Source organism: Micropterus salmoides, unplaced genomic scaffold (genome assembly GCF_014851395.1).
Source record: "Micropterus salmoides isolate LMB-PRFRI ecotype aquatic unplaced genomic scaffold, ASM1485139v1 Ms_hic_scaffold_15, whole genome shotgun sequence".
Taxonomy (NCBI): Eukaryota; Metazoa; Chordata; class Actinopteri; order Centrarchiformes; family Centrarchidae; genus Micropterus; species Micropterus salmoides.
Window position 1 is genome coordinate 16,474,222 of NW_024040596.1, and position 25,759 is coordinate 16,499,980.

Consider the following 25,759-nt stretch of genomic DNA (forward strand, 5'->3'; position numbering starts at 1 on the left):
TGACAGAAGTGTCACCGAGGTGTACAAATGGACGACTAGTTACTAATAAAGTTTGGGGTTTCTGCAGAAATCTAGCCTTATTTAACGTTTCATAGCGACTGTTACAGTCAAAGTAGCGACGCGCCAACTGAAATTGAACGCTTCCTGTCAGTCCAAGTGCATTGTGGGTGACGTTGGTAACGTAAGTGAATTGAAGACATTAAGCTAAAGTCTGTAGCCCGTATGTCCTATTTAAATATTTTAGCTGTATGAATGATTAAATAAACGCTTTTCTGGTTATCTCGTATTCAAGTGAACACTTCCTCTACTCTTTCAGTTGAAACAAACAACTCATCGTAGAGGTGTGGCCACGACTGGAGCCAAAATGGCAACGACAGGACGTCAGTTTCACATTTCGCACTGATTCATCTAACTCTGGACGTTAGCTAACTAGCTAGCTCAGCAAGGAGGAACTGGGTTAGCAACCATAGAGAAGGAAACTCGGGCACAGTTAAATATGGCTGAACTTGACCAGCACGAAGGAGAGCAGGTATCGTAAACTAACGTTACCGTTAGAGCACATTTTCCCTATTTAACATATTAACTTCATCTGTTGAAAACATGTGTCTAACCCGAGCGAACTCTTTGACACTAACGTAGGACATTGAGAAGAAAATTGAGGAGACGAGACAGAGATTCAAGAACGAGTTCCTCCAAGGTAAACAGAACGTTAACACTGTTATTATGGATAAGATGACATTAAATTTCTCCTTGACCTGTCACTTGTTTTTGCATGAATGTTGGGTTATTGTCAGCGACATACGCCGCATATATTCAGATATTTTAGGTAACTGTCAAATAGTGTAACGTTACTGCTAACTTACTTTACTCATGTTGTAAACATCATGACCTAAATGCTCGGAACCCAGATAAGCCCCAGCAGATAACTAGCTAACTGTGTTGACACGTCTTTAGAAAAATACAGCCCGGGGGGGTAATGTTATGGCCTCCAGATGAACTTTATTTGAGTTTACAACACAACACAAAGGTCATGAAGTCAATGTGGTTGAGAGTGAAACCTTGTGCTTGATGTCTTTAAAGTTAAACGTCATGTGATTCAGCCTTTATATTAACTTATGTTTATGATACAGATTCAACAGATAAATATGACTCCAGAGACTTGGAAAGGCTTCAGACAGATGATGCGCTGGTGGAAGGCTACCTGACATGGAGACTTTATGTTGTTGATGATGCCTTGAAAATGATTGATGAGAGTCTTCAGTGGAGAAAAGAATATGGTTTGAATGGTAAGAAATAATGCTGTTTGTAATATGCAATTTCACATCACCTAAAGATAGGGCTGAGCCTCCTTTTTAATACTAGCCCCAAACTCGTAACTGAATTATGAAGCTGATACCAAAACTAAATATTTTATTTTTTATGTTTTTCTAAAAAACTCTCTTTTCTTTTAACAAAATACACTACTGTTCTCAAAGATGAAATGTTTTCTAAGAACGATATTAAATCAGAGCAAAATTTTGTTTTTTAATCAGGAATTACATGACCAGAGAATAAATAAACAACATTATGAATCTGACCAGTCCTTAAATGCTAACCTCTGGTACCTTTTGATGCTGGTGCTACAGGCACACAATTTGGTTGGTAAATATCCAGTCCTACCTAAAAGTAGAAATGTTGTCATTGATATTTAGTTTGCGAGCTCGCAACACAGATCAGTGGTTGTTATTGTGCTGCTCTTGGATGAATCCAGACAGAGTGTCATTGTGTGTTAAACACCCATGTCTCCATGCAGAGGCTACCCCCAAGAACAATTCCCACTGTTGCTGTTTTCTGAGGAGTTTCTCAGTGTTGCTGTTTTGGTAGTCTTTAATCCAGCAAATTCAATTTGTCAAAGAGTTAGTTTTAGGAAATTTTATTTGTTCAAGTCATTAGTATCCAGGGGCATCGCGGGCCATGTCACCAAGGCCATATGTTGTTAGTTCTTTTATTAATCTGTTGAAAAGGGTTGATGACACATGTGTTATTTTCTGTTATTTGAAGCAGTTTCACATTTTAGGAAAACTAGGATCCTCAACCGATAGGTTCAATAAAACTGTTAAATAATGGTAAGTGAGAGACTTCCTCTGGAAACTCAGGAAAGTACAGCTGTCTAATTCTGGCTCACCTACATGTATGTTTCATACATTTTCAGTTTCTGTCGACCGATTTTAGTTATATTTTGTTGTTGTGATGACTCATCTCCAGGAATAGAACAAGATGGCTATGCTAAAATGATGAACCTTACAAGCAACCTGCCTACAATGCCATGTTCTGTATAGCTATAAAATTTAAATGATAACTAACACCAGTTAGCAACGTGTGTGTGTGTGTGTGGTGTGTGTGTGTGTGTGTGTGTGTGTGTGTTGCTTGTTTCAGATCTCACTGAGAGCACCATTCCCAAATGGATGTTCGAGACTGGTGCTGTCTACCTCCACGGCTATGACAAAGAGGGCAACAAGCTCTGTATGTACATGTTGTATTACAGTAAATTACTACTTACAGTAAACATACACTTACAGCTTAGCCTGTTTTTAATTGTCAGACAAGATATATGTTCCATTAAAAGTGTGTTGCCGCGACTGATATTCTACACAAATACAAAAGTACTGATACTTTAATCATTCATTTTGATCCTCTTTTTACTGTGTTTAGTCTGGTTCAAAGTAAAGCTACACGTCAAGGATGCAAAAACAATCATGGACAAGAAGAAGTATGTTGCCTTCTGGCTGGAGCGGTATGCGAAGAAAGAACCTGGGATGCCACTCACCGTTGTGTTTGACATGACTGAGTCTGGCCTCAGCAATATAGTGAGTACATGATGACAAGGTTTGTTTTTTTTATCAATAACATCTGTTTTTATTATGATCATGCTTTAATCCAAGTTTAAATGTATCTTTGTTTCTTACAGTTATATCCAGTCCTCCAAAACAAACTGTATTTAGCATTTTCATTCCCTCCCTCTTAATAAGCTTCACTCTTATTTCAGAGAAAGACCCATTTCCTTGCTGTGACTGTCACTGAAATGCACTTGCGTATCTCCTATATTTCTTGCTGTTTGAGCTGTGGTCTTGCAGCGACTGATGCTCTTCAGTGGTTTTACACTTTGGAGATTAAAGTAACCTTTAAATCCCATTGGTCAATTGAAGTGGACTGTCTAATCCAAGACTCACTGTGTCGCAGGCGTGAGCTCCTTGACGGAGCTCTCTGTCAACGAGTACTATGTATGTGTATTTCACTGGCTAGGCTCTCTCCTGGAGAAATGGCTCATTTAAATACAAATAAACCAACAAAAGCAAGGCAAAAAGGATAAATAGCTATGCAAGCCAAATACGAAATGCTTAGATTAGAAGATCAGTTTGGAAAGCAGCCTTACTGAGGCTTGTTGAACCACAGTACGAGCTAGAGCAAGGGTAGCCAGTATGATCTCATTAAGGTTCTGGAGTGAGTCTCCTGAATAGCAATGAGGCTTCAAGCTAATTATGGAGCTTAACCACAGTGTATGTATTGACATATCAGCTGGTTGTCAGTAAGATGAATTTTTATTGTATTCACCAAAAACAAATGTGTGGCAGAACCTTTCACCTGGATATGCAGTTTCAGTATGATATTTATAGTGAATATTTTATAGGCATGATTGGCTTTTTTAGCCTAGATAAACATTATCTGTTTGAATCACACACTTCTTGTTATGTATGTGGAGAGAATGCATTTAAGTCATTTACTGTGAACTGTCGCTCTGTTTTTGCTTGTTTTCAGGAAAATTGTCTCCTTGTAATTTATTGCAATGATTAGCATATAACAAATAAGCATAAACCAACAAGTTGTATCTATTTTTCACATGGTTCATAACAAAATAAAAGAGCAGTATAGTTGAAAAAACGTAGCAAAATAACATCCTCAAGTCTCGGACGTAGTATTTGAGACAGATTAAGCATTTATATGAGCTCTTAAGGAATTTCATTTTCTGTTAATTGTCAGTACAAATTCAGAGGTGGTTAAGAGTGAATAAGCACTCCCTATTGGGAATCCAGAAAGCATCTTTTATTGTTAAAGCCCTCTATGTGGTTCAGAGTTTTAAATCATTGTTTTTTTTTTCTCCACTTTGTGTTTCAGGACATGGAGTTTGTGAAGTACATTATCAATTGCTTCAAAGTATATTATCCAAAGTTTTTATGTAAGTCACGGTAAAGTAAAGTCTACAACAAATATTTATCCACATTCACATGTTAATTTCAGTACTTTTTAGTGATTTACATCTACTTTCAACTCAAACCTGTGAATTTTCAAACATAATTGTAGTGAAGAGATTTTTGTATGATTTCAGCCAAAATGATCATCGTGGAAATGCCTTGGATCATGAATGGTGAGAATTAACCTGTCTTCTCTTTGCAGTCCGTACAAACTTGCATAGTTTTGTGACCAACAGTAACTTAATTATTAATCAGATTCTGACATCTTGAGCATAAACATGTCTCTGTTTCAGCTGCGTGGAAGATTGTGAAGTCATGGTTGGGTCCGGAGGCAATCAGCAAGCTCAAGTTTGCATCCAGATCTGAGATCCAGACATTCATAGGGCCGGAGTACCTGCCACCTCACATGGGTGGAATGGTATGTTATTATGTCTTTCTGTATGTTATATTCAACATTTCTGAAATATCCTCACAGTTGACATGCAAGAATATTTAAGAATTCTTCTCATACGAGTTTGCTACGTCAGATTCAGCAAACGTTCCTAACTTCAGATAACTGTGTAAATGACATGCGTAAACATGATGAATAGCTTCTGTGTGTAATTTAACGCATGTTCATGAGAATTGTAACTCAGAAAGTGTTTGTTCATGATAATGACATTGAAGAGTAAAAAGATGAGCTTTACAAGTTTGGAGATTTAAGTCCTGTGTTTCAGAGATCCATAAAGTAAAGTCTATGATTTTTAAAAGCGTTGGCAGTGGAATTAAGGGAAAAGTGTTGGATCAGTGTGCCTGTCTGCGGAGTTGCGGCTCTAACAAGTTTCACATTTGCAGAAGCACAGCCCGTGGTAATCTAAACTGTGACAACAATTCATCTGTCTCTGCCAATGTATCAGCACGCTGTCACTCTCCTCCAAGGGCCTGACACGCTGAGGCAACTCAAAGATTACACTTCCAGCTGACCTTATAATATTCAGAGACATATATTTAAGTCGCTTTCCAGTTTGACATGTTCATATTGCTATTGTAGCATTATACAACATCAATAGCCAATTTTAAACGAATGATGAAATGGTTAGGCTATATAAAAACTTTAAAATTCGAATTGCAGAGTCAACAGGATAATAACATGATTATGAAGTGTAATTATATAGTGTTTTCAAACTCAAAATTGTTTCAGAGTAATGAAAAATACAATGCATAAGTGAAAAATAGGTTGGCATAATTGCACATGACTTCTACGACAGGCAAGTCACTCGTACAATGATGCAATAGTTACAACAACTGGTCACATAATTCAGTAATATTTATTACCTTTGTGGGATTATGTTGTAATGATTGTGTGATGCGCACTTATGTTGTGTAACCTTTAATCATATTAAACAAATTCTGAATATAAAATATTTAAAGAAATATTTGTGTTACCTTGAGCAGTGTTTATGCCACACTGTCATCTTGAATATTGTTTTATTAGTATACACTCTATACTGAAATGTTGATCAGATTTGCCAGTTGACAATAACCGGGAAATTTAACTTCATCATTTTAGTTAATAAGCAATGAGAATCAGTTTGGTTATTTCCCTTGCATAAGCCATATCATTATGTTCATGGTACTTTCTGTACTTATCAAAGACATTTAGTATGACTCCATTAATTAAAATTGACATTGTACATGCTTTAAAAACCATTCATGTAGTAATATAACTGATCTGGATACATTCCAGGACCCCTTCAAGTATAGCTACCCGCCTCTTCCTGATGACGACTTCCAAACGCCCGTCTGTGAAAACGGACCTATTGTTAGTGAAGATGAGATGGAGAGCAAAGAGGGTGACGCGGAGGGCAAAGATGCCCTCGAGTCCAGCTTCAACTCTGAGGTTGCGGTGAAGCCCAAAAAGGTACATTTTCTCTCAACTTTACATCTAGTTATTTTCTGCTCAGAATGTAGAAGTGCTTAAAAAACTTAACATGAATGAAACATTTTCTCCACTTTTGTGCACATTTTTTTTTATTTTTTATTTTTTTTATTTCTCCACAACACAAGGCAGGACTGCTTCTGGTGTGTTGTCTCTGCTTTTGCAGGACACAATAAAAGTATGTGGTGGTATATTTTAGAAGAAATTGGTAAATTATGTTAACACTAATATAGTTAGGGACCAGTGTTTCTGTTGTTGTCACTGTAGCCGCTCTCATGTGTAATGTGAGCTGAGAGTGATTGAGTCTCGATAACTTCTAATTCTGGCATTTCACTCAGTGGTGTCCAACTCTTAAAGACGTGACATTCTGCAACTAGTCTAATTAGCCAGCAGCCCTATGGTCAGATTCCTCTTGTTTCTTCTTTCACTCACTTTCTTTAAGTTGAGCTGAGATTACAGCATGTAATCAGACCGGTCTGTGGAGACAGCTGTGAATTAACTGGCAAGTAATGCCCTGATTTGGAAGACGTTAAGCTCTTGCTCATTGTGTGTGTGTGTGTGTGTGTGTGTGTGTGTGTGTGAAGGTGACTCCAAATGTCTTTGGCTGCAATTAAATCCTGCCAACAAAGCCCGTGCATCACAGCCAGCGCTCTGCTTCTCTCATCCTCTCAGCTCCTCACATGGTCCACAGAGGTTGCCGAGTCACTTACTTAAGCTCTTCCCTGCTGTAGCTAAATTTCTCTTATTCCCAAACAGCTGTAGCACCATCACGCAGACGCCCCACAGGCTTTAGCTTGAATATGTCTGGAGCCGTTGTCAAACATCCCTCTCACTCTGGTGTCACCAAATTTTACGTACATATGTCACATATTCTACTCCCCTCCTACAAGACAATCCAGCCCTCGCCTCATTATCTATTTGGCTTCTTTTCTGGCTAGATAGATGGAGGGCATTAAGGGGGTCATCTCAGAATATGCACGGTATCAGGGAATGCTTATTGAAGACTTGTACATTCATACAAGTGTTGGTGCACATTGTTTTCAACTATGATTTATGTTTTATTTTTGCTTCGTTATCATTGAGTGTTGCAGTTGTTATTTAAAGATTTTTTTTTTTTTGCTGTCACAATCAGGGAGCAATGGATTTGGAGTTAACCTACATTTGATGTGAGGACTAACTATGCTGTACTTTATAGCAGCTATTGAGGTTTTTTGTAGCCTGCTGCCTATACAGACTATATCTGCTGGAGAGACCTAGCGGTGCTGCATCACACAAAGCCACTTCCACAAGCCTCCTAAGCCCTGACAAACAAACAGTGCTCATTGTTAAAAAATACCGCATTGGTCATGCACAACAGATTTAGATGTACAAAGCAGAGATGTGAAAATGAGTGCAATTGTTATCCTCAACAATAATCTAAAGGCACACGTTTGGAGTTTGTTAATGTTCCTTACTGTAGGCTTTCTGCATAACCCCAGAGAAAAAGTGCAGAGCTCCCCATTAGAGCATTATTGACTTAATTTCATCTCCAGATACTAAACTGTATTTTAACAAGCACTGCTGAGTCCTGTGAGGTGTCAGCAGACTAGATATAGAAACATTTGAGTCAGCTCTGTGGGAACGAGGAAGCTATTTTTCAGGTTAGCTTGAGAAACTAGTTACACAACCACAGCGTCAGCGTAGACAGCGAGTGTGTGCGCATATGCCTGATGACAATCAAATGGTCTCACAAGATTGTTGAGGAAGATTCAGGGTGAGAGAACAGCAGTTCAACTGTGAAAGGTGAATTGTATAGCAATTAAGGTTAATTCATGTGACTTCTGGCTGTCTAAAGGTTACATACTAATTGATGTCCAGAAACTTTATGAACATCACCCTAATAAGCTCATTCATTCAAGGCTTTGATGTTCTGTAGCAGATAAGACCCCCCTGCATTGTAATTTACAAACCCATAGTTTTGTATGTAAGTTATAATGCTGTTGTTTACCAAAAAGGAATCAAGAGTATCTAAAACAAACACAGTGTAAAGAAAGGCTAAGTACTTGAAACAAGATAAAAAGGAGAGCGGTGGTAAGAGAGCTTGAGGACAATTTGTAATCAGCAGTGTCAATGATCTCTATATGTTTTCAAATCTCCGGCACTTCTGCTTGCGCAGAGTGAAGTAGTTAATCAGGCATTATCAATTAGACTTTCTGGTAGCCTGTGCTGTGACTAAACCCGTGGCACTGTGTTCATAAACCAGCCTGTTGTGTTCATAAATACAGCTCAACTATAGACTGTATATGAAAAGGGCTCAATGCATTCCACAGGACTCGTGCTCAGCTCCCTGCTTCTGATCCCTCTTGTCTAAATAAACAGAAGACGCCCCCTCCCTCTCCACAACCACCACCCATCCCGACCTGAATTCTTCTGGGCTCCAGGCAGCACTGTGCTGATAACTTGATAGCTTCAGGAAGCTAATTGCCTTTCTCTCTGTTTTGAAACAAGGGCTGGAGGTGGTAAGGCAGTGTAGGATCACACCCACACAAGGAGCTCAGAGTCCCGAAGATTTCTTCAGGCTGGAAAGGCAGGTGTACTCACGTGACTGAATTATTGTGAGTGCACCTCCCTGACAGTCACAGTCGAGTGACGTCAGCACCCCCATGTTCAAACCTTGACCTGTTCTGGACCTCACATTTCAATTGGACCCACTAAATTGTATTGCACTGCTTCAAAAACCGCACCATTTCTGACTTTGTTATCAGGGAATGTAGGCTAAATGAAGGCTAGCCTACTTTTTGCACAATATAATGTACAACACTGAACCAAGCAAGACACTCATATTTCCCAGTATTATCAGCTCAACGCGAAAAAGTAGCACAGTCACTAATGCCCAATAACAATTTCACATGATTTTTATTTTCTAACCTTCAATTAAACACTACTAACTCGATTACTGTTATATTACAGTAGACCAAGTTATTAACTCTCAGCACTAAATGCCTTTTGAAGTAACTTTTTAACAAAAGCCCTCTGTGCCTTGTACTCTAATATTATCCTTTACCAGGTCTATGATTCTGAAGAGTGCTAATCATCATTTTTGTTTTGTACCTTTTTTAATATGTACTGTATTATCAATAGACACTCCCCATTATGAGCATTGCACCAACTTTTCAGTTTAAGATGATTTCTTTGTCTTTGCATTTCAAATGTTACACACAATGTGTAGAAATCATGAAGTTCTCTTAATTTTAAATGTATTTTATTGTGGTCTATTTGATTTCTTTTTACATGATGATTATTATTATATAGTTAAAGTATAGTTGTTTATTTTTTATTAATTTGTTTCTCAAAATTGCCATTTATTTTGTTTGCTAATCTACAACGAAATTTGTATTAAGTGTTACGGATATGGCAAATGCATATTCTATAATAATAATAAGAAGAAGAAGAAAGTGGCAAGTTAAGTGCTTTGAGTTTCTTTGATAAAGCGCTATATAAATGTAATGCATTATTTGCTAATCTATAATGGAATTATGTATTTGTAAGTGTTATGGCAAAAGCATATCAACAAAACACTGTACAACACAACCTGCTAATTTCAAAGTTTCATTTTGAATTAAAATTTTAGCATTTTTACTTTTTTCTAGTCACAGTATTACCTAATTGTGTTAAGCTTGATCTTTAAAATGACGAATAAATGGAGACATTTCATCAGCAGCTGATTATCTCTTGATGTCTTCATTGTGGCAGATTCATGACAGTCAGCCATTAAATTAAGATGACATGTTTTGTTTCTTATCGCAGCAAATGACACACCTCCCCTCTGAGTCACAAATGTTCCCAACACATGCAGAGTCCGCTCACCTTTGCCCCTTCCCTCCTCCCATCACATGCCCACTCTTCCATCTGTTTAACACAATATGTGGTGCCAGCAACACTGTGAAAGCATCCATATCCACAACTCTCCTACGTTCTTCCATCTATATTGTCGACCGCTTATGCAAACGTTTCACAATCTCTATCCGGTCAGCTGTTGTATGGTCTTGTGTCAGATGAATTGGGTTGTAGTTTGTGGCTGTTGTGCTGAAGTGAAAGAGATAATATGACTTCTGGTCTGGTTGAACTATTTTCGTTCAAGGTTTTTTGTTTTGTCATAAGAGTTTGTGGGTTGTTTTAGTTCTGCATTGTCATACGGACATGTGGTTTGTTGCTTGTTGCTCCCTCTGGAGACTACTGGGAACAAGGGTCAGTACTCATCATGGGGGTTTCTCAGTAAAAGAGAAAATCTGTTTTTCCGGAAGATTCTATTTTGATAACATAACACTTCACCGTTATTTCACAAGAACCATTTATTAATAATTACAGATGACTGTGAAGTGCTTCATTAACTGATAGCTTTCTCTGCATGAAGTGCAAGGGTCAAACTATTCATTTCCAGGGAAGGGACCGGATAAAGGTCACATTATCAGTATTCTGAGTCTCTTTTCTAATTAGGTGCTCTTTGTTGTTTCAGGTGAATTTCCTGGAAGACAGTTTGAGGGCAGAGGACAATGATAAAGGAGACGCAAGCGGCAAGACCAAAGGAGCAAGAAAGCCACTGACCACCTTCAAAGGCCCTCTGCTTGATGTTAGGTAGGTCATCCTGCTCTCACGCTTAACCATCTTGCTGTCTATATCCCTATATGCCTGTACTTCCAGAGGATATTGCCGAATGACTTTGGTGAACCCCTCACTTTTCCTCTGTTGCCACCATGAGGTTCACATTTTTAGGTTTTGAGAAAAATTGTCAGATGAAATTACCATGAAATCTGGTACAGACACCCTTCTCTTCAGGATGAATTGCACCATCATCAGGTCTAAATTCCAAATATCCAATATATCAGTTTATGAATAAATACCAGCAGAACTACTCCCGTCAGCCTCAGCTGTATTTTTTTTTTTTTTTGTTTAGCACTAATTATCAAATGTCAGCATGCTTGATTGTTTTTTTTTTTTTTTGGAGTGGCCTGGTTATCTGTTGGGCATGTTGGTTTCAGAAACCTGAATAAGCCCTTATCCCGGTGTTGAGAAACCTGGATATGCTCCCTGAAGTACTCCGATAGAAACCAGGAGAGTATGGCATGTAAACACCTTATCCTGGTTTCTGAACATTCTTTGTTGGTACAGAACATAGTGGCTGAGTTGGTGAGAAATCGAGACACATTAGCAGGCAGACTATTGTAAACCTGGATTCTGTTATGATCACATATACAGGGATATGAATAATTAGGTTTTTCACCTTCCATGTAAACACCATGTTCCTAATTTGATTGAAAACAAGACTCTGTGTGAGTAATGACAAACTGGTAGAGACGGGATGAAAAAGATTTGTATAGCATTATTATGCGGGGGTATTGCTGTGGGATCACTCTGCCACACACTTTAGTGGACTTTATCAACTGCCAAGGTACACGGAGTAGGTCTGAGATCCTTCTTTTCAAGAGGTCTCACTCCGGTTGTTTTGTTCCGCACTAGAGTTCAATTCAAAATGTCATGTAATGTAGTAGTGTTCATTCTAACCAAAACAAACAGTTTAGGTGTACAAGCATCCAGTCTTGTTGTCGTGCACCTCTACCCAACTGGGGTTATATGTGTGCACAATCCAGCTTCTTTGCACTTCAGTTAGAAGTGTGATTGGCAGACATGAGGGAGCCAGAGAGGTTGACTGGTCCTAAAACGATTGCTGTTTTTCAACTAGTCAATTCCCCCTTCCTAAAAATATGAATTCTCTTTTGAGCAAAACCTCCCAAAGCATGTTCAGGGGTTGCACCTGTACCGTGGCTGACTCTCCCTAGATTATCATGTACACCTAAGTAAAACAACAAAAACTGAACATTACAGCCTTCATGAAGGTAAGATTAATTGCAGGACTGTTGTAATAAGACTGCATTATTTTTGGCTAGGTGTACCTAATAATAACCTGGCAACTGAGTGAATGTCTATGTCGGCCATATGCAAAAAGACACATTTTAATTGCCTTGTACATATTGACAAAAATGTTCTCTTCACATATTGGCTCAAAGCCTAAAGTCATTATTGATGTGTTCGTAGCTTTACAGCCCTATTGATCTGGTCACACATGGGCAGGAATTAAGGAAGCTACCAATCAATTGTTCAGTGAGAGACACTGGCCAAAGATCAATGGATCTTTTGAGAACGGAGCACTTGTCACCAAACACATCATGTTTTTATTGAGCATTCATTGAATCGCAAGGAGGTTGTCGACTTCAAAACCGGTGTATTGCAAAGGAGTACAGCAATCACACAGTGATCTGGTGGGTTCTTGGGTAAATACTTAGTGGTGCATTCACACACAGTGCGATACTGCTCCTCATTTTCATGAATAATGCCCGTTGACTTCTGTTTTTACAGAGTAACAGCTTTGATGTGAGGATTTTGACAGCTCTGGGCTGTGAATTATAGTGATAAACAGATTTAAATGAGCCTTAAATGCAATTATGTTTCTGAGCTGTGTTAGCCTTAATTCGAGGCTGTGGGCTTTAGAGGGGAGTAGGGGGCTTTGATCTTATGTTTGCCAAAGGTTTCCAGAGCCCGAAGACTCACTCTGAGCTCAAGCGAGCGCCAGACTCTACAGATGTTTTACTGGTGGGGGGGAATAAAGCTTTGTTCTTAGCAGTTTTAGTCCATGAAACATAGCCAAGCTGCATCAATGAGAAGCTTTATACATATGAGGCCTATATTATAATCCATTTGCTAGTATCTTTTCTGCAAAGTTGAAGTCCCTAATGCAAGACACTGCTGTTCACTGAGGCTGAATTAATCAAATCACATACTATTTATAGCCAAGATAGACTTTTGCAAACTTGGTTAGAAGAAGCATCCAAGTGCACACCACCAACGAGGAACTGAGAACAACGCAAAGTGCCTTATCCCTAGATTTTAGGCCACTGATTTGCTTTGGGTTTAGATTTCACAGCTCTGATGGAGGATCAGACCTCTACCCTGCTTGAAGTCCAACTGAAATTAAATTTGAAATTTTAAACAATTGTGTTTCTGCTACCGCATACATATCAGCTCTGTATATTACATGTCCCATGTTCTCTTTTCACTCAATCAGAAACCAGAAGGCAGAACTGCCATTCATGATGGTTTCCCCCATTTCCATTTTTTTGGTTTTGTTTTTGCATTCATTTGTTCATTCGTCTACATAGATGGACAACTTGTTTCCATGCGTTGCTTTTTTTGAAACCACATTTGCATAAAGCAGTAACAATTGCATTCTATCGTGGGCAGATGGTCGCACTTACTAAAAGCCAGACAACATCCTGCTTCTCAACACAAAAGAGACAGACTTTGAACAACAAGTCTCCTTATCTAGCTTACAAACATGAACAAGTCTTGTCCTACACCAACTTGAACGAGCCACCAAACAATCATTCACCTGGGAAAAGAGCACCGCTAATGTCAGTTTGCAGGCCAGATAGCTAATTAGCTGATCAGCTGCAGCACATTAAGCAGCATGTAAATGTACCTGCAAATGTCACTTTGGTCAATTTAGATGCTGGTGTGGTCCTTACTCTTAAATACCACTGCTAACAACACACTGTCTGCCCATTGCTTGTAAGTTACAGCACAATTTTGTTTACACTTTCCCTCGTTCCCATGCTGGGGCTCAGCCTGCCAATTGCTGTCAATCAAACACAGCCCCTACAGTCTATTAGAAAAGGAGTGTTTCTGAGATTTCCCCAAAGGCCTTTTGACTACATGACTACATTTCAGTTGGACTTTAAACCTGATTATGATAATACCGTTTAATTCCTCCTATTGACTGCAAGAGCACCCAGATGCGTCTTTTTAAGCCAACTAAAAACCAGAGAGAGAGCAATAAGGTTCAATAATAAGACGAGGATTTGAGAAAGGTTTAAAGAAATATAGTCAAGAGTTGTGGAAGAATCTTGGAAGAATCGTTCTTGAAATCTGCAGACCACAGAATGGAGAATGGAAAGGAGTGGTAAGCGATTCTGGAGAAATCCAATACTATGACAAATACCATGATATAGAGTGAACAACAACACAGCAAGTAATGTAACTATTGAGCTCCGCCGAGGAGACACAGAGCCTGCATCCATTGTGTGAACACATGCAATGACAACACAAAATCTGAAAGACAAATCCTGTCTGGGGATATTTATCCTTACTACACCTAAAGCAATTCACGAAGTGTCCGAATTATTATCCAACCCTTTATGCATGTGTGAACATTCTATTGGAAAGTGGTTCAAATCAAGACATGTTGTTTGTCATTGAAGCCACATGCAACACTTTCTCGATTCAAGTTCAAAGTAGTTAATTTATCATTATACAACACAAGGTTGTATCATGAAAAGAAAGTTTGTAGTCCTGTAATGCTACGCACACAGAACTTAATAGATAATAAAATGCAGTGACATCTATTTTGACTGTGTTTGAGCACCAAGACTCATCGTAACACAGTCTGTCCGGCAAGTGCTTCATCCAGGATGTTTATAAGCAGGTCTCTGTAATGATGTGGACACAACAGTCTCTGATTTCTGTTGCTTGGCCATGCTGAGTTCCCTTTTTTCCCCTTTGGAGAGCAGTCTTGCGTCCAAGTTGGGCCAGCATGGCTCCTACCCAGGCTCTCTTTCCTGCGTCACTACGTCATTATCAAGGCAGCTGCATCAGTCAGTTGAGAAGTCTGTCTGACCTACTGTTTTGGACACACTAATCATGGCTGGAACAGCTGGACTCGTGTTATGTGGCTCGGTCCGAGCCACTTTGTTTTCCCATTTACAGAGCCAGATTTTTTTCAGCGCACACACAGAATGCACAGCTCGCGGAGAGCGAGGCGATATTTGCTGAATTTGATAAAAATACTTATATGGGATTAAAATGGCAGGGCTGGATTATCAACTTGGCAATTAGGTTGATCATCTGTTTGAATTGTTTCTAATTGGTTTGTGTTAAAATGAGACATTGCAAATGTGTTTTGGGAATATGCAGCACATTATCAACTGCAAGTATGGGGCTGTTAAGGCAAAACTTGCAGTATTAACAGCATTGTGTGCATGTGTTGTACACGGGGATTTTGTCAAAACATTTATGGTGAATTCTTCTAAATGAAATTAAAAATAAATTGACCACAAACAGAGGTCAACAGGAGTCTGCAATTTAATTTTGTCCCAGAGAACTGCTTAGAGTAATTCATCCATTTGAGGTGTTTTATTGATTTTGACCACATGTAGATGTAAACATGCTTGACAGAAATCCTATATTTTAAAGTGTGCTTCTGATTTATTTTAAATTTTCTAGCTGCAAAATATTGTTAGTATATCATCCTTCAGAACAGGGTCACTGAAGCAGATAGTTAAGGTGATGTGTAGCAGGAAAAAGTCTCAGGATAATCATACCACACAGACAGCAGGGTACAAGAATTGTATTAATAAGAGACATAAGAAACAAAACAACAAAACACACTCAAATGGTAACTCCTGTCTGCATCCAGTGGTTGAATCTGTACTGAAGTGCACAAATAGACACTATATAGTGCAAAACGTCTGTAATTTTAAAGTCCACAGCCTGTGGATTGAACCCAGACAGCTTTCAATTGTAGCTTCTGTCTCACAGTGTGTGTTTTTTTCTCTCACTCCAGCCCTTCAGAGGAGCTCAGCTTTGGTTCTGGAGAGACAGAGAAAAAAAGCCTCATTATCCTGAGCAATGTGACCAAAAATCAAGTGGCCTATAAGGTGAGTGTGAAGACATGCTTGTGCTTAGGTTTGTGAACACAGCATGAGCTGACAGAGTAACTGCTGAGATGATTAGATAAGCTTGATTAATACAATCTTACAAGTGATAGTAGTTGAAGTCATTTGTTAAGTAAAATTTCTAAACATTCACTGGTTCCAGCTTTTCAAATGTGAGGATATGCTGCTTTTCTATTATATATTACTTTAAATTGAATTTCTTTTTTTAGTTTTAGTCAGAAAAAACATTTTCAAGATGCGAACAAGAGCAGTGGGACATTGTGACATTTTCCCCTATTTTCTAATCACATGACGTTCTGACATAGAATGACAATTTAATTCATTGTTAAAAAGAAATGTTGTTCAGTATAGGTGCCTCTGGTGTCTCCGCAGGTACGGACCACAGCGCCTGAGAAGTACAGAGTGAAGCCCAGTAGCAGCTGCTGTGAGCCAGGAGCTTCAGTAGATATAGTGGTGTCCTTACATGGAGGTACTGCACTTTAGCTCTGCTCTCCACTCCACTCACAGCTGATGTTTCTAAATACTGAACCTCAGAATAATCTAACGGTCCAGTCTATTACCTTCCCAAAGTGCCGGCAGCCACTTTTCTTTGCCTGACATACATATTTCAAGAGTGATAAAAAAGAATCTTCTCCCTAAAACAAACTATCAGACAACTGACAGTGCTGTGCCAGTGAAAACATTTTGTGGCCTTCATGCATTGACATCTCAGCCGTAGGTTATGATGTGCTGCATATAACTCAGCGCTACCTATTTCAGTTTTTATGCTTCAGTTTGAATCAAGCCATTTCTCTTATGTAATGGGATTCAAAGCAGTATATTCTTACAGAAATATGAATATCCATCATGGATTTTAGACGCACAAACGGCAACAACATTTTTGTCCTAATTGCACTGGCTTGCATGAATTGATTTAATGTTGCCCTGAATGTTTTTGTGCAGGTTCTCAAGCCTCTCCACAGGACAGATTTTTAGTCATGGCTGCCGAGATGGACAACGTTGGATCGCAAGAACTTGCACAGTTCTGGAAAGAAGTCCCGAAAACCAAGATCATGGAACACAGGTACGCACCTGTGCTCCTTATTTAGACATGTCCATAAATATGTGAAATCATTTGTACTTTCTTGGTTATGGCCTCTTGCCACACAGTTCTCTTTGTGACAGTAGCTCCATGTCACCCTGATGGCCTCCTTTTTCCCCTCAGGTTGCGTTGTCATGTTTTGGAGAGCGTTAAACCAACAGTGAGTCCTCCCAAGGATAGTCCTGTGGAGACGGGGACCAGCGGGCAGCAGGAATTAGGCACAGCGGTGAGTTTTAGTGGGTGCCTTGCTCCTCTACAAAACTTTTTTTTTTTTTTTTTTACTTATTGTATGTTTGTTCATTGAGGTACTTTACTTTTGACCCCCATTCTAGATTTTGCAGACTTGTCATTACTGTTTTAAAACACATTCAATATTCCTGTATGAATTGACCACTTAACAATCTCTTAAGAGGTCAAGGACCCTGGAAGGTGAAACGCACCGACGATTATGCAGTTAACATGTTTTTTTTATTTTTTTTTATTGCATACTACAAAACATACACCAAGGCACTAACTTAAATTTCACACTTAAATTTCATTAAGTATAATATGTAGGTTGAGTGTATAACTCTTAAGTACAACTACAAGGTTTATTACATTCTCAATGGAATAGTAATAATAATTTGGGGAAATATGCTTATTTGCTTTCTTTCAGAGAGTTACATGAGAAGATCGATACCACACTCAAGTCTGTGTGTTAACCATATAGCGGGAACAGGGAGGCAGTCAGCCTAGCTAGCATACTTTTTTTTCCCGAGGTACTGGTAGACATATTTTTAAAGTTTGGAGAAAGCCAGGCTAGTTTCCACATTGCTTCCAGTCTTTATGTAAAGCTAAGCTAATTATCTCCCTGCTTCAGCTCCATACTTACTGTACAGACAGGCAAGTGGTATCAACCTTCTCATGTAACTCTTGGTAAGAAACTGAATAAGCCTATTTCCCAACATTTCAAACTACACTACTAGCCTAATTTGTTTCCATGACTTTCATTATAACTGTGTTAGATTGATAAACCAGGTTAGTGAACTAGCTTTTATCTCACCAGCTTATGCGAATGATGGCCTGCAACTCTCGGTTGGAGCAGAAGCTGAACACGTGTCTGTGGGTGCAGAAGGTTCTCATTGTGTTGGTGCTGCTCCTCGTGGTGCTGAATTTGCTGTCTCTCTTCTGGCTGGATACTTCCCAGCAGCCATCCTTGCCAGCCACAGCCCCCTCCGCCTGCATCTGTCAACCACAGACGGTTCAACAGGGACCACAGCTGACTACCTGAGAGATGGTCGTGCCCACCCCTCCCCTACCCTCCTCACAGGCTGCTGCCACGTAGGGGGAGGAGGGCTGACTTTAGGGACATGTGAGTTAAGAGACTGTACTCGTCTCTTTTCAGGCACTTGAGAGTTAACGCAACAGAGACATTTTTAAATAATGTGACATCAAATCATTAATGTATTTTTTAAGACTGATAATGGAAAAAATGAATGTGTATTTATTGCAAAAGTCACAATATGTAGGGAAACTTTGTTATTTTTGTGATCATAATAAAACATTTTTATATTGTAAAAGAATATAAAATAAACACTTTTTCTCAACTTATCCCATCTTGTTGAACATTATAATGCTTTCCTCCTCGTATAGTCGGGCAAAGAAAAATAAAAGAGTAAACTTGTGCATCTACACGGCCACCGTTCCAGAGATGTAGCCATTTCAGTCACTCAGTATCTCCTGTTTTGCATAAGTATTCACACTCTTTAATAAACCCTCATTAGAACAGAGGTGTCTAATTGAAAACATTGCAGTCTATGACCTTACTAAACCTCTCCAAACTCAGACCAAGAAGCCACAAGAGATCTGTCTCCACTATCTCCTCTATTTGTTTTAATTACCCGGACACTGGCAAACTAAAAATACCAAAGCAATTACTGGCGACATGGCGCAACCCACTTGTAGTTTAGTATGAAGCACTGATATCTATAACAAGATCCAGCTCTGAGCAATCAGGACGGGAGCCGTCGCGCAAGGAATGATCACAACTGGGTTATTAGATGTGTGTATGTAAGGGTTGTCTGCCATCAACATTTGCAGCTTGTTCGCAGTAGGTGGTGGCTGCTTGCATGCGAAGAATGATTACAGTGACTCATGCAATAACGAGTAAACTAATCCTACGTTGATTATAAACACTGGGCTGTTTTGGGCGCCGCAAAATGTTTATTCCCTAAAGATTGCATTGTGTTGCTTGCTCTGTAACTCATTCTATTTTAGTGGTAACCCTTTCATATGGTTCCCTCTTCCTCTTATAAAGCCTCTCCATTAATAGCAGTTTGTAGAAGGAATTGGATAGTTTTAGGAGAGTGTGTGTGCTGGACGTAAAACTTGCATTACACGTTTCACTCAAACCCTCAGTAAGAAATGCATTTTGCACTATTTAGGTAGTAAGTGCCTATGCACTAAAAAAAAGGATGGGGGTTAATGGTGTGCTTGCCTCTGGAGAATAAAAGTAAAAGCCTTGGTATCACATATAGGTGGGTTGAATTTAAGTGCATCTGAGTGCCACACAGTACCTGACTCAACCTCGGAAATCGTTCAGACACACTGCACTGCACTGCACTGCACAGAGCAAAACAGAACACCACCATCAGTGATGCCCCCATGGTTGTAGTTAGTTATTTGAGCAGCCATTTGACGCCGATTACCGGACAGAGCCATCTCACCTGACTATCTATATGTCACTAATTACAGACAGTGGATACTGTATGTCAGAAGCTCCTCCACAGTATTGATTTAACATTAAACACCAGTTAAATAGAAACCAGGTTCAATGTGTGGCTAGCCCTGGGCACTCATGCGGCGGCTGAGGGGAGGGTGATTTAGGTCATGTGGCAAAATTGGGATGGGGCAGAATTGATGGAGAGTTAATGAGTGCTGCGTGTAACAAGAAGGGAATGAGTGAGTTGAGCAGCTGTAGCTTTTGTCACCAATGTAGCGGATGTTGCTGTTCACAGTGAACAGTGGTAGCTACCACATAAATGACCTATTGAAATAAATGCTTATAATACAGTGGTGATACACAGTAGTCGGCTCCCATAACTGTGTAGGAACACAAATATAACCGGTCAGAGAATACTATATTGGAAAAGATTTATTTTCTCTCTTCACTATTTTCTATCCTAAACCTGTTTTCTGCCTTATTTCCTTGTGAGGTCTGTCAGCCCCACTGATTGGCTGTATGCACAGACAAACGCACAGGTTAGAGTTCAGTGATCCCTTGAGTTTTGGGTGCCAATGACCTTGCTCACACACTCAAAATTTATGCGACTTGTGTGGACAAAACTATTGAGGGAATCAAGAGGAAAATATGGATCTATTTTGCAATGCGTGTTCCTTCAGGCAGTGGATAAACAAATGATTAACATGAAATAAGCCAGCTACATCGTAAATACTAGATTTGGACAATGGAGAGAAGTGGTGACCTAAATAAAACATTGTATTCTCTGGTTTCTATCTTCTGAATTAATGGTATTAGAACATTTGTATAAAGATATACAATATATATGTATAGGCTTCATCTTTCTGCAGTGCCCTCTCTCCTCCTCAGGTTATTATAATAAGTAATCAGGCACCACAAGAAAATTAGAAACTAATAAAAGCCTGAGAAGCTCCATTTCTCAGATGGGCACAGGGAAGAGCATTTCCCATGTTGATGCAGGACTGCATCCCTGTGGCTTTTCTCAACTGAACTTAGCGTTTATGGAAAACAGGCAGAGTGCAACTGGGTTGTAACATATTCATTCATACAATGAATACTTCACTGTCACTTTTTTGTTGATGTGTTTTGTCTTCTTTTTTCTGTATGCATTCGGGGGTTCACTTAATGTTTTTTGTTTGTTTGTTTTGCATGATCCTTCTGCTGTGTACAAAATAATCTGCATGATATTTCAACACATCGTGTGTGTGACCACAAACCCGTAACATTGGATTCTTACTTTTTACAGTCACTATGCAGAGATGTTTATATATATTTGTTGTCTCTTTTTGAACATAAACTGTAGACAAATTATACAGTGTGTCTTAAATAGCTAAACATTACACACTGTTTGTATGAACTGAATGTTAATAATTTGATTTAACCAAAGCTTCATTACGATCAAAAGCAACACATTGGAAAATAAAAGAAAGTACAGGAAAGAAAGAAAAGGGTTTTAGCAGCTCAAACCTCTGGTGGTTTGGTGCATTGGATGCTGACTCAAAACTATACTGGTTATGAGTATGGCTATGCATGAAATAAATGGAAAACATAGCAGCCATCCAGCTACATATGACAGATGAAACACAAAAACGTCCGCTGATATCTTTCCCATCCAGCCTGAGGGAGCCCCATTTGTATTATTTAGTCATGATAGTTACGGTATAAAGAAATACATTTGTGCAGTGGGCCACACCATGGTAATAGTGATGTGTTCAGCTTCGATAATGTTTTCCCAATCAGAGACACTTTGGAAATGACTGAACTGGAGAAGACTTAGCTTTGTTGTCAGTTAATCTATTAACATGTTTTTTTCTGTTTGTTTTTTTTTTTTTTTTGCTCTTGGAAAACTTATAGTACGTGCCCTGCAAGATGCTAAACCATTTCCAGGAATTCTGCCGGAACGACATGTACCGAACATGAAGATTTCATATGAGAGTAAATTTAATCTACTGTAGATTAAGGAAACAATCTGAATGCAGCAGCATCAAAAACAGAAACATTCATTATTTTTATTTATTATTTAGTTTTTACATATAAAAAAAGTACAATATAAGCTGAATGTAGAGCGTAATATAAGAAAGATTGTTTCAGTGTGTTCAACTTTATTTAACATACATTTTGCAACAATTATTAGATCAAATGAGCCCTTCTTCCCATTTTAAATATGTATATCTTATTGTTAACATTTAATGTGAAAAACTCTTCTCTGTAAAAGTCAAGATTGATTGTTTACAGAGGTCTGTAACAAAGGAGAATTATAGTTCTCCATGGTGGAGTCTTCTCACTGCAATATTATGCAAGTGCACCCCCTACTGATCTGTACGTGAAATGCTCAGAAATCTGACATTGAAAGGCCAAGTAATCTGCTGGGTCTGACTGGTAGAGAAGGTACTGTTTCACTTCTGTGGGGAGGTGAAGGCCGTGTATCCTGCCCAGTCTCTGCTTGCCCACAGTTTTCCTGATGTGCAGCCGGCATAGTTGCATTAGAGGAGACACTCCTGGGCAGGCATCAGGGTGGAAGCCATGACAGAGAGATGTTTTGATTATTATCTTGTGGCACCAACCTAATGTAAAGGCCATGAGAATCCACACAGTTGAGGCTACTTGGTCAGTTTGGATTGAATACCTCCTGCTTGTCTCAACAGCCTCTCCACCAGGCTGTTGGGAGTCGTGAGGTCCAGTGGCCGTTTGCCCTCTGAGTTCCTGAGGGTGTGATCAGCCCCATGGTCAAGCAGGACAGACACCAACTCGGGGTTGGACAGACGGGCAGCGATGTGCAGCAGCGAGTCACCACACACGCTGTCACCACCAGACACACTGCTGTTCACACTAGCACCTGAAGGTGAGCAGAGACTAATGAGGTATGATGTCTTTATGTTATGTAACTGGTGAGGAGAATCTCTGACAGGTAAAGCCTGCCTTCTTCTACAGCAGAGCTCAGAGCACCATGTTTCCTCATATTGCTTACATAAAGTATACTGGGCCATTTCCTAGTTACATTGCATTTACTCAGGTCATGCATATTCGAATCAGTGAGCCCAAAACATTTATTTCACTTTAAGTAAGACACAGCATGAGTTTTACACAGACCATATGAAACAGCCAGGGATGGATAGTAACTAAGTACATTTACACAAGTACTGTTTAAGCATTATTGTGAAGTGCTGCTTTACTTTCAAATTTTCTGTAATGTAATGTAATATAGAGGTACATTTTTACTTTTTACACCACTATCAGATATCTCAAAATAAAATTTCTGCTCAACATTGGCTTTACTTTATTATTGTTTGGGTTTTTCACAGACACCACTGTTGTATGTGCAAATATAAAGATAATAATATTACAAAATTATCCAATTTCTTTACTTTAAATACTTTTAAACTTTTTTCTGATCCTATTAAAACCCAATATGTAGAAACATATTAGCCACAAACAGGGCTTTGATGAAGGTGTCAAAATACAGAAATTAATATTTGGTGTTATTACACCAAATAAGAAAATATGTTGTGTTTTATATGTTTTGTGGGCTCTGCATGAAGAAATGTGAATTCCATTTTTTGGCCAATAAGACACAGACATTTCTAACGTCACTAAGGTCAGTTAGACCCAAGAGATGTCTATCCACCTCTGAGACCTCTTAAGAACATACTGTTACAGTTGATAGTCCTCTCCTCAGCTTAAATGAGACCTTTACTGGAAAGGTTACATGAAAGGCATTCTTACCAAGTTGAAGCAGTTTCCTCACAGTACTCAGATGCTGATTGGAGCAGGCAACGTGGAGAGGGGTGCCCAACTGGTCGACATACTGATCCACATCTGCACCATACTGAACAAGAGGCTCAATGCACTCTGAGTGACCTAGACAGAGATACCAGAATCATCACAATGAGAAGTGATGGACTTGAAAGGCTTTGCTTTGAAATCTGCACTTGTCAAGAATATGCAGTCGGTTTACTTTCTAAGCTACAACAACGCAGACAATTTTTAAAATACATTTGCCTTATCTATTCTGATGTTTTGACACTCTGTGCATTTTGACCAAACTGATTCAGCATAGATTATCTGTGCGTATGCTGTGGGAATGTAACCTCTAACCTTTAGCGGCAGCCCTGTGAATTGGAAAGCTGGTGTAGCTGGTCCCCAGGGGAGTCGCTCCATGTTGAAGCAGCAGCGATACGCAGGTCACATGGCCCAAAGCACAAGCTTCTGACAGGGGAGTTTGTCCATCCACTGTTGAACTGTTTACCTGGCATGGGTACGTAGATTTTTGAGACAACCCACCAGAAATTAATTTAATAATTTAATTAAAAGCCAGAATAATGGACAAAAAAACCTGTTTTTTTACAGTGAGCTTATGAGTATGAGTAAGTGTCAGTAAAGCGATGATAATTTAAAGTAACAAATGAGGAGCAATAATGTGATGTTATGAACCTTTAATGTATATAAATAATACCACACTGTGCAGCTTTGCTGTCTAACATGCAGGACATTGTGGTGGTTTGACAAGTCAGACTTTGTATCTGCGGATTTGTATGTTGTAATGTGTTATTGTGCATGCATGGATGTGTCTGCATGCGTGTTTGTATGTGTGTTTGGTTAATCTCTTACCAATATGCACCTGCACAAAGTTAAACCCAGCAATAATTGATAGGCTATGGTTGTCTCCTAACTAGACTAGAGCAGTATTTAGCTTTTTTAAGCAAAGGCACTAAACATACTGTCTTGATTTGGGATTGTCTTGAATATATTAATATTCACAAAAGCAAAAGCATAACTAGACCATGATGCCTTACTGACATTTGCCCCATTTTTTATCAGAAGCTCGGCGCAAGCCACATTGCCTTGCATACATGCTGCGTGGAGGGGGGAAACCTGGTCCAGAGTGCTCAGGTTTACACATGTACCCTGTGAACAATACACAGTAAATATACATTCACAATTCACTGAGTCTCTTTTGAGACCTAATCACTTTAAAATGTAATAACATATGATTTTCAGCAAAACTGTTCCAAATTGCATGTTATAATGATCTCTTCATGCACTGTAACAAATCCCAGAAAATCCCATTAAACTTTACCTGAGCAATGAGTCTCTGCAGAGCGAGGACACGTCCATTAAAGGCAGCATCATGAATTGGAGACCAGTCCGATTCAACATCTAGGTGCAGACATGAAAAGCAACAGTCACTCACATCTCCCCAAGTATTAGTTATAATGACATGGTGAAACTTTCTGTGTAAAGTAGTAAATATACTCCAGCTGCAGTGCGAGCACACACTGGCAGCAACTACTCACCACTCATCAAAGGGTTTGAGAAAAAAACAACAGCTCCACTTTGACATGTAGTGTCTCTCGGAGTCTCTTTGTGTCCAGCAGACATCCTTCACAGTGGCGTTCCAAAATGTTGTTTTATGGGCCGATTGTTTTTGCCTCAAAGGTTTTTGCAATAGAGGCTGAATTGTGTCCAACTTGAGTCAAGAGACATCTGAAATGCGTTTGGCCCTCATCTGTTTTCAACGCATTTGTGGCAGGTCTCGCTGCTGTGATGTCATTTCCTAGTATTTGCCATGCAGGAAATAGGCTGGTTGAGTGTGGCCGTTGAGGCTCAGCCAATGAAGGTGCAGTGGGCCCGTGAAAGGGGCCTGTTGAGCAGGTTTGTGATGTGTGTGTAATTTGACACTGTACATTCACACCCATCCTCTCCAGCAGGAGACAGGCAGTGTTCACTGAGAATGGGTGCGGATGAGTAAAGTTTAGGTGAATGACTCATTCTATGTATAAAGTTCTGGTCCACTATAAAGGCATTTTGTAATTATTGGTTTAAGAACTTAGAAGTCCATTTGCATTAATACACTGTATGTCCTTTGCTTGATTTTCATGAGAAAAAAAAAGTATAAAAAGCATTTGTTATACATTAAATTGTTTAAAAAATAAAGGCAGCTCCAAACTTATATCATGTGCCTCAGCAAGGACATTGGCCTGGCTGCTGTTGTAGAGATGCCGCATTTTTATTTCCAGAAATGTAACA

At 39.2% G+C, this 25,759-nt stretch overlaps 2 protein-coding genes across 2 annotated transcripts; one reads left to right on the forward strand and one right to left on the reverse strand.

Annotated features, from left to right (window-relative positions):
• The first annotated feature begins 42 nt into the window (after positions 1 to 42).
• mospd2 (motile sperm domain containing 2) lies at positions 43 to 18,551 on the forward strand. The gene is made up of 16 exons (XM_038720634.1): positions 43 to 181; positions 317 to 529; positions 640 to 697; positions 1,131 to 1,286; positions 2,416 to 2,502; positions 2,692 to 2,846; positions 4,153 to 4,213; positions 4,364 to 4,402; positions 4,523 to 4,647; positions 5,956 to 6,129; positions 10,643 to 10,761; positions 15,800 to 15,893; positions 16,284 to 16,380; positions 16,854 to 16,974; positions 17,116 to 17,218; positions 18,038 to 18,551. Exons 2-16 carry the CDS (start codon positions 497 to 499, stop codon positions 18,260 to 18,262), a joined length of 1,647 nt encoding a protein of 548 aa, XP_038576562.1. The 5' UTR covers positions 43 to 181; positions 317 to 496; the 3' UTR covers positions 18,263 to 18,551.
• Positions 18,552 to 21,735: 3,184 nt separating this feature from the next.
• Positions 21,736 to 25,288, reverse strand: LOC119904383 (ankyrin repeat and SOCS box protein 9-like). The gene is made up of 7 exons (XM_038721010.1): positions 25,027 to 25,288; positions 24,810 to 24,889; positions 24,530 to 24,637; positions 23,828 to 23,978; positions 23,456 to 23,590; positions 22,359 to 22,568; positions 21,736 to 22,230 (listed from the first exon to the last, which is right to left on the reverse strand). Exons 1-7 carry the CDS (start codon positions 25,109 to 25,111, stop codon positions 22,025 to 22,027), a joined length of 975 nt encoding a protein of 324 aa, XP_038576938.1. The 5' UTR covers positions 25,112 to 25,288; the 3' UTR covers positions 21,736 to 22,024.
• Between the last annotated feature and the right edge of the window lie 471 nt (positions 25,289 to 25,759).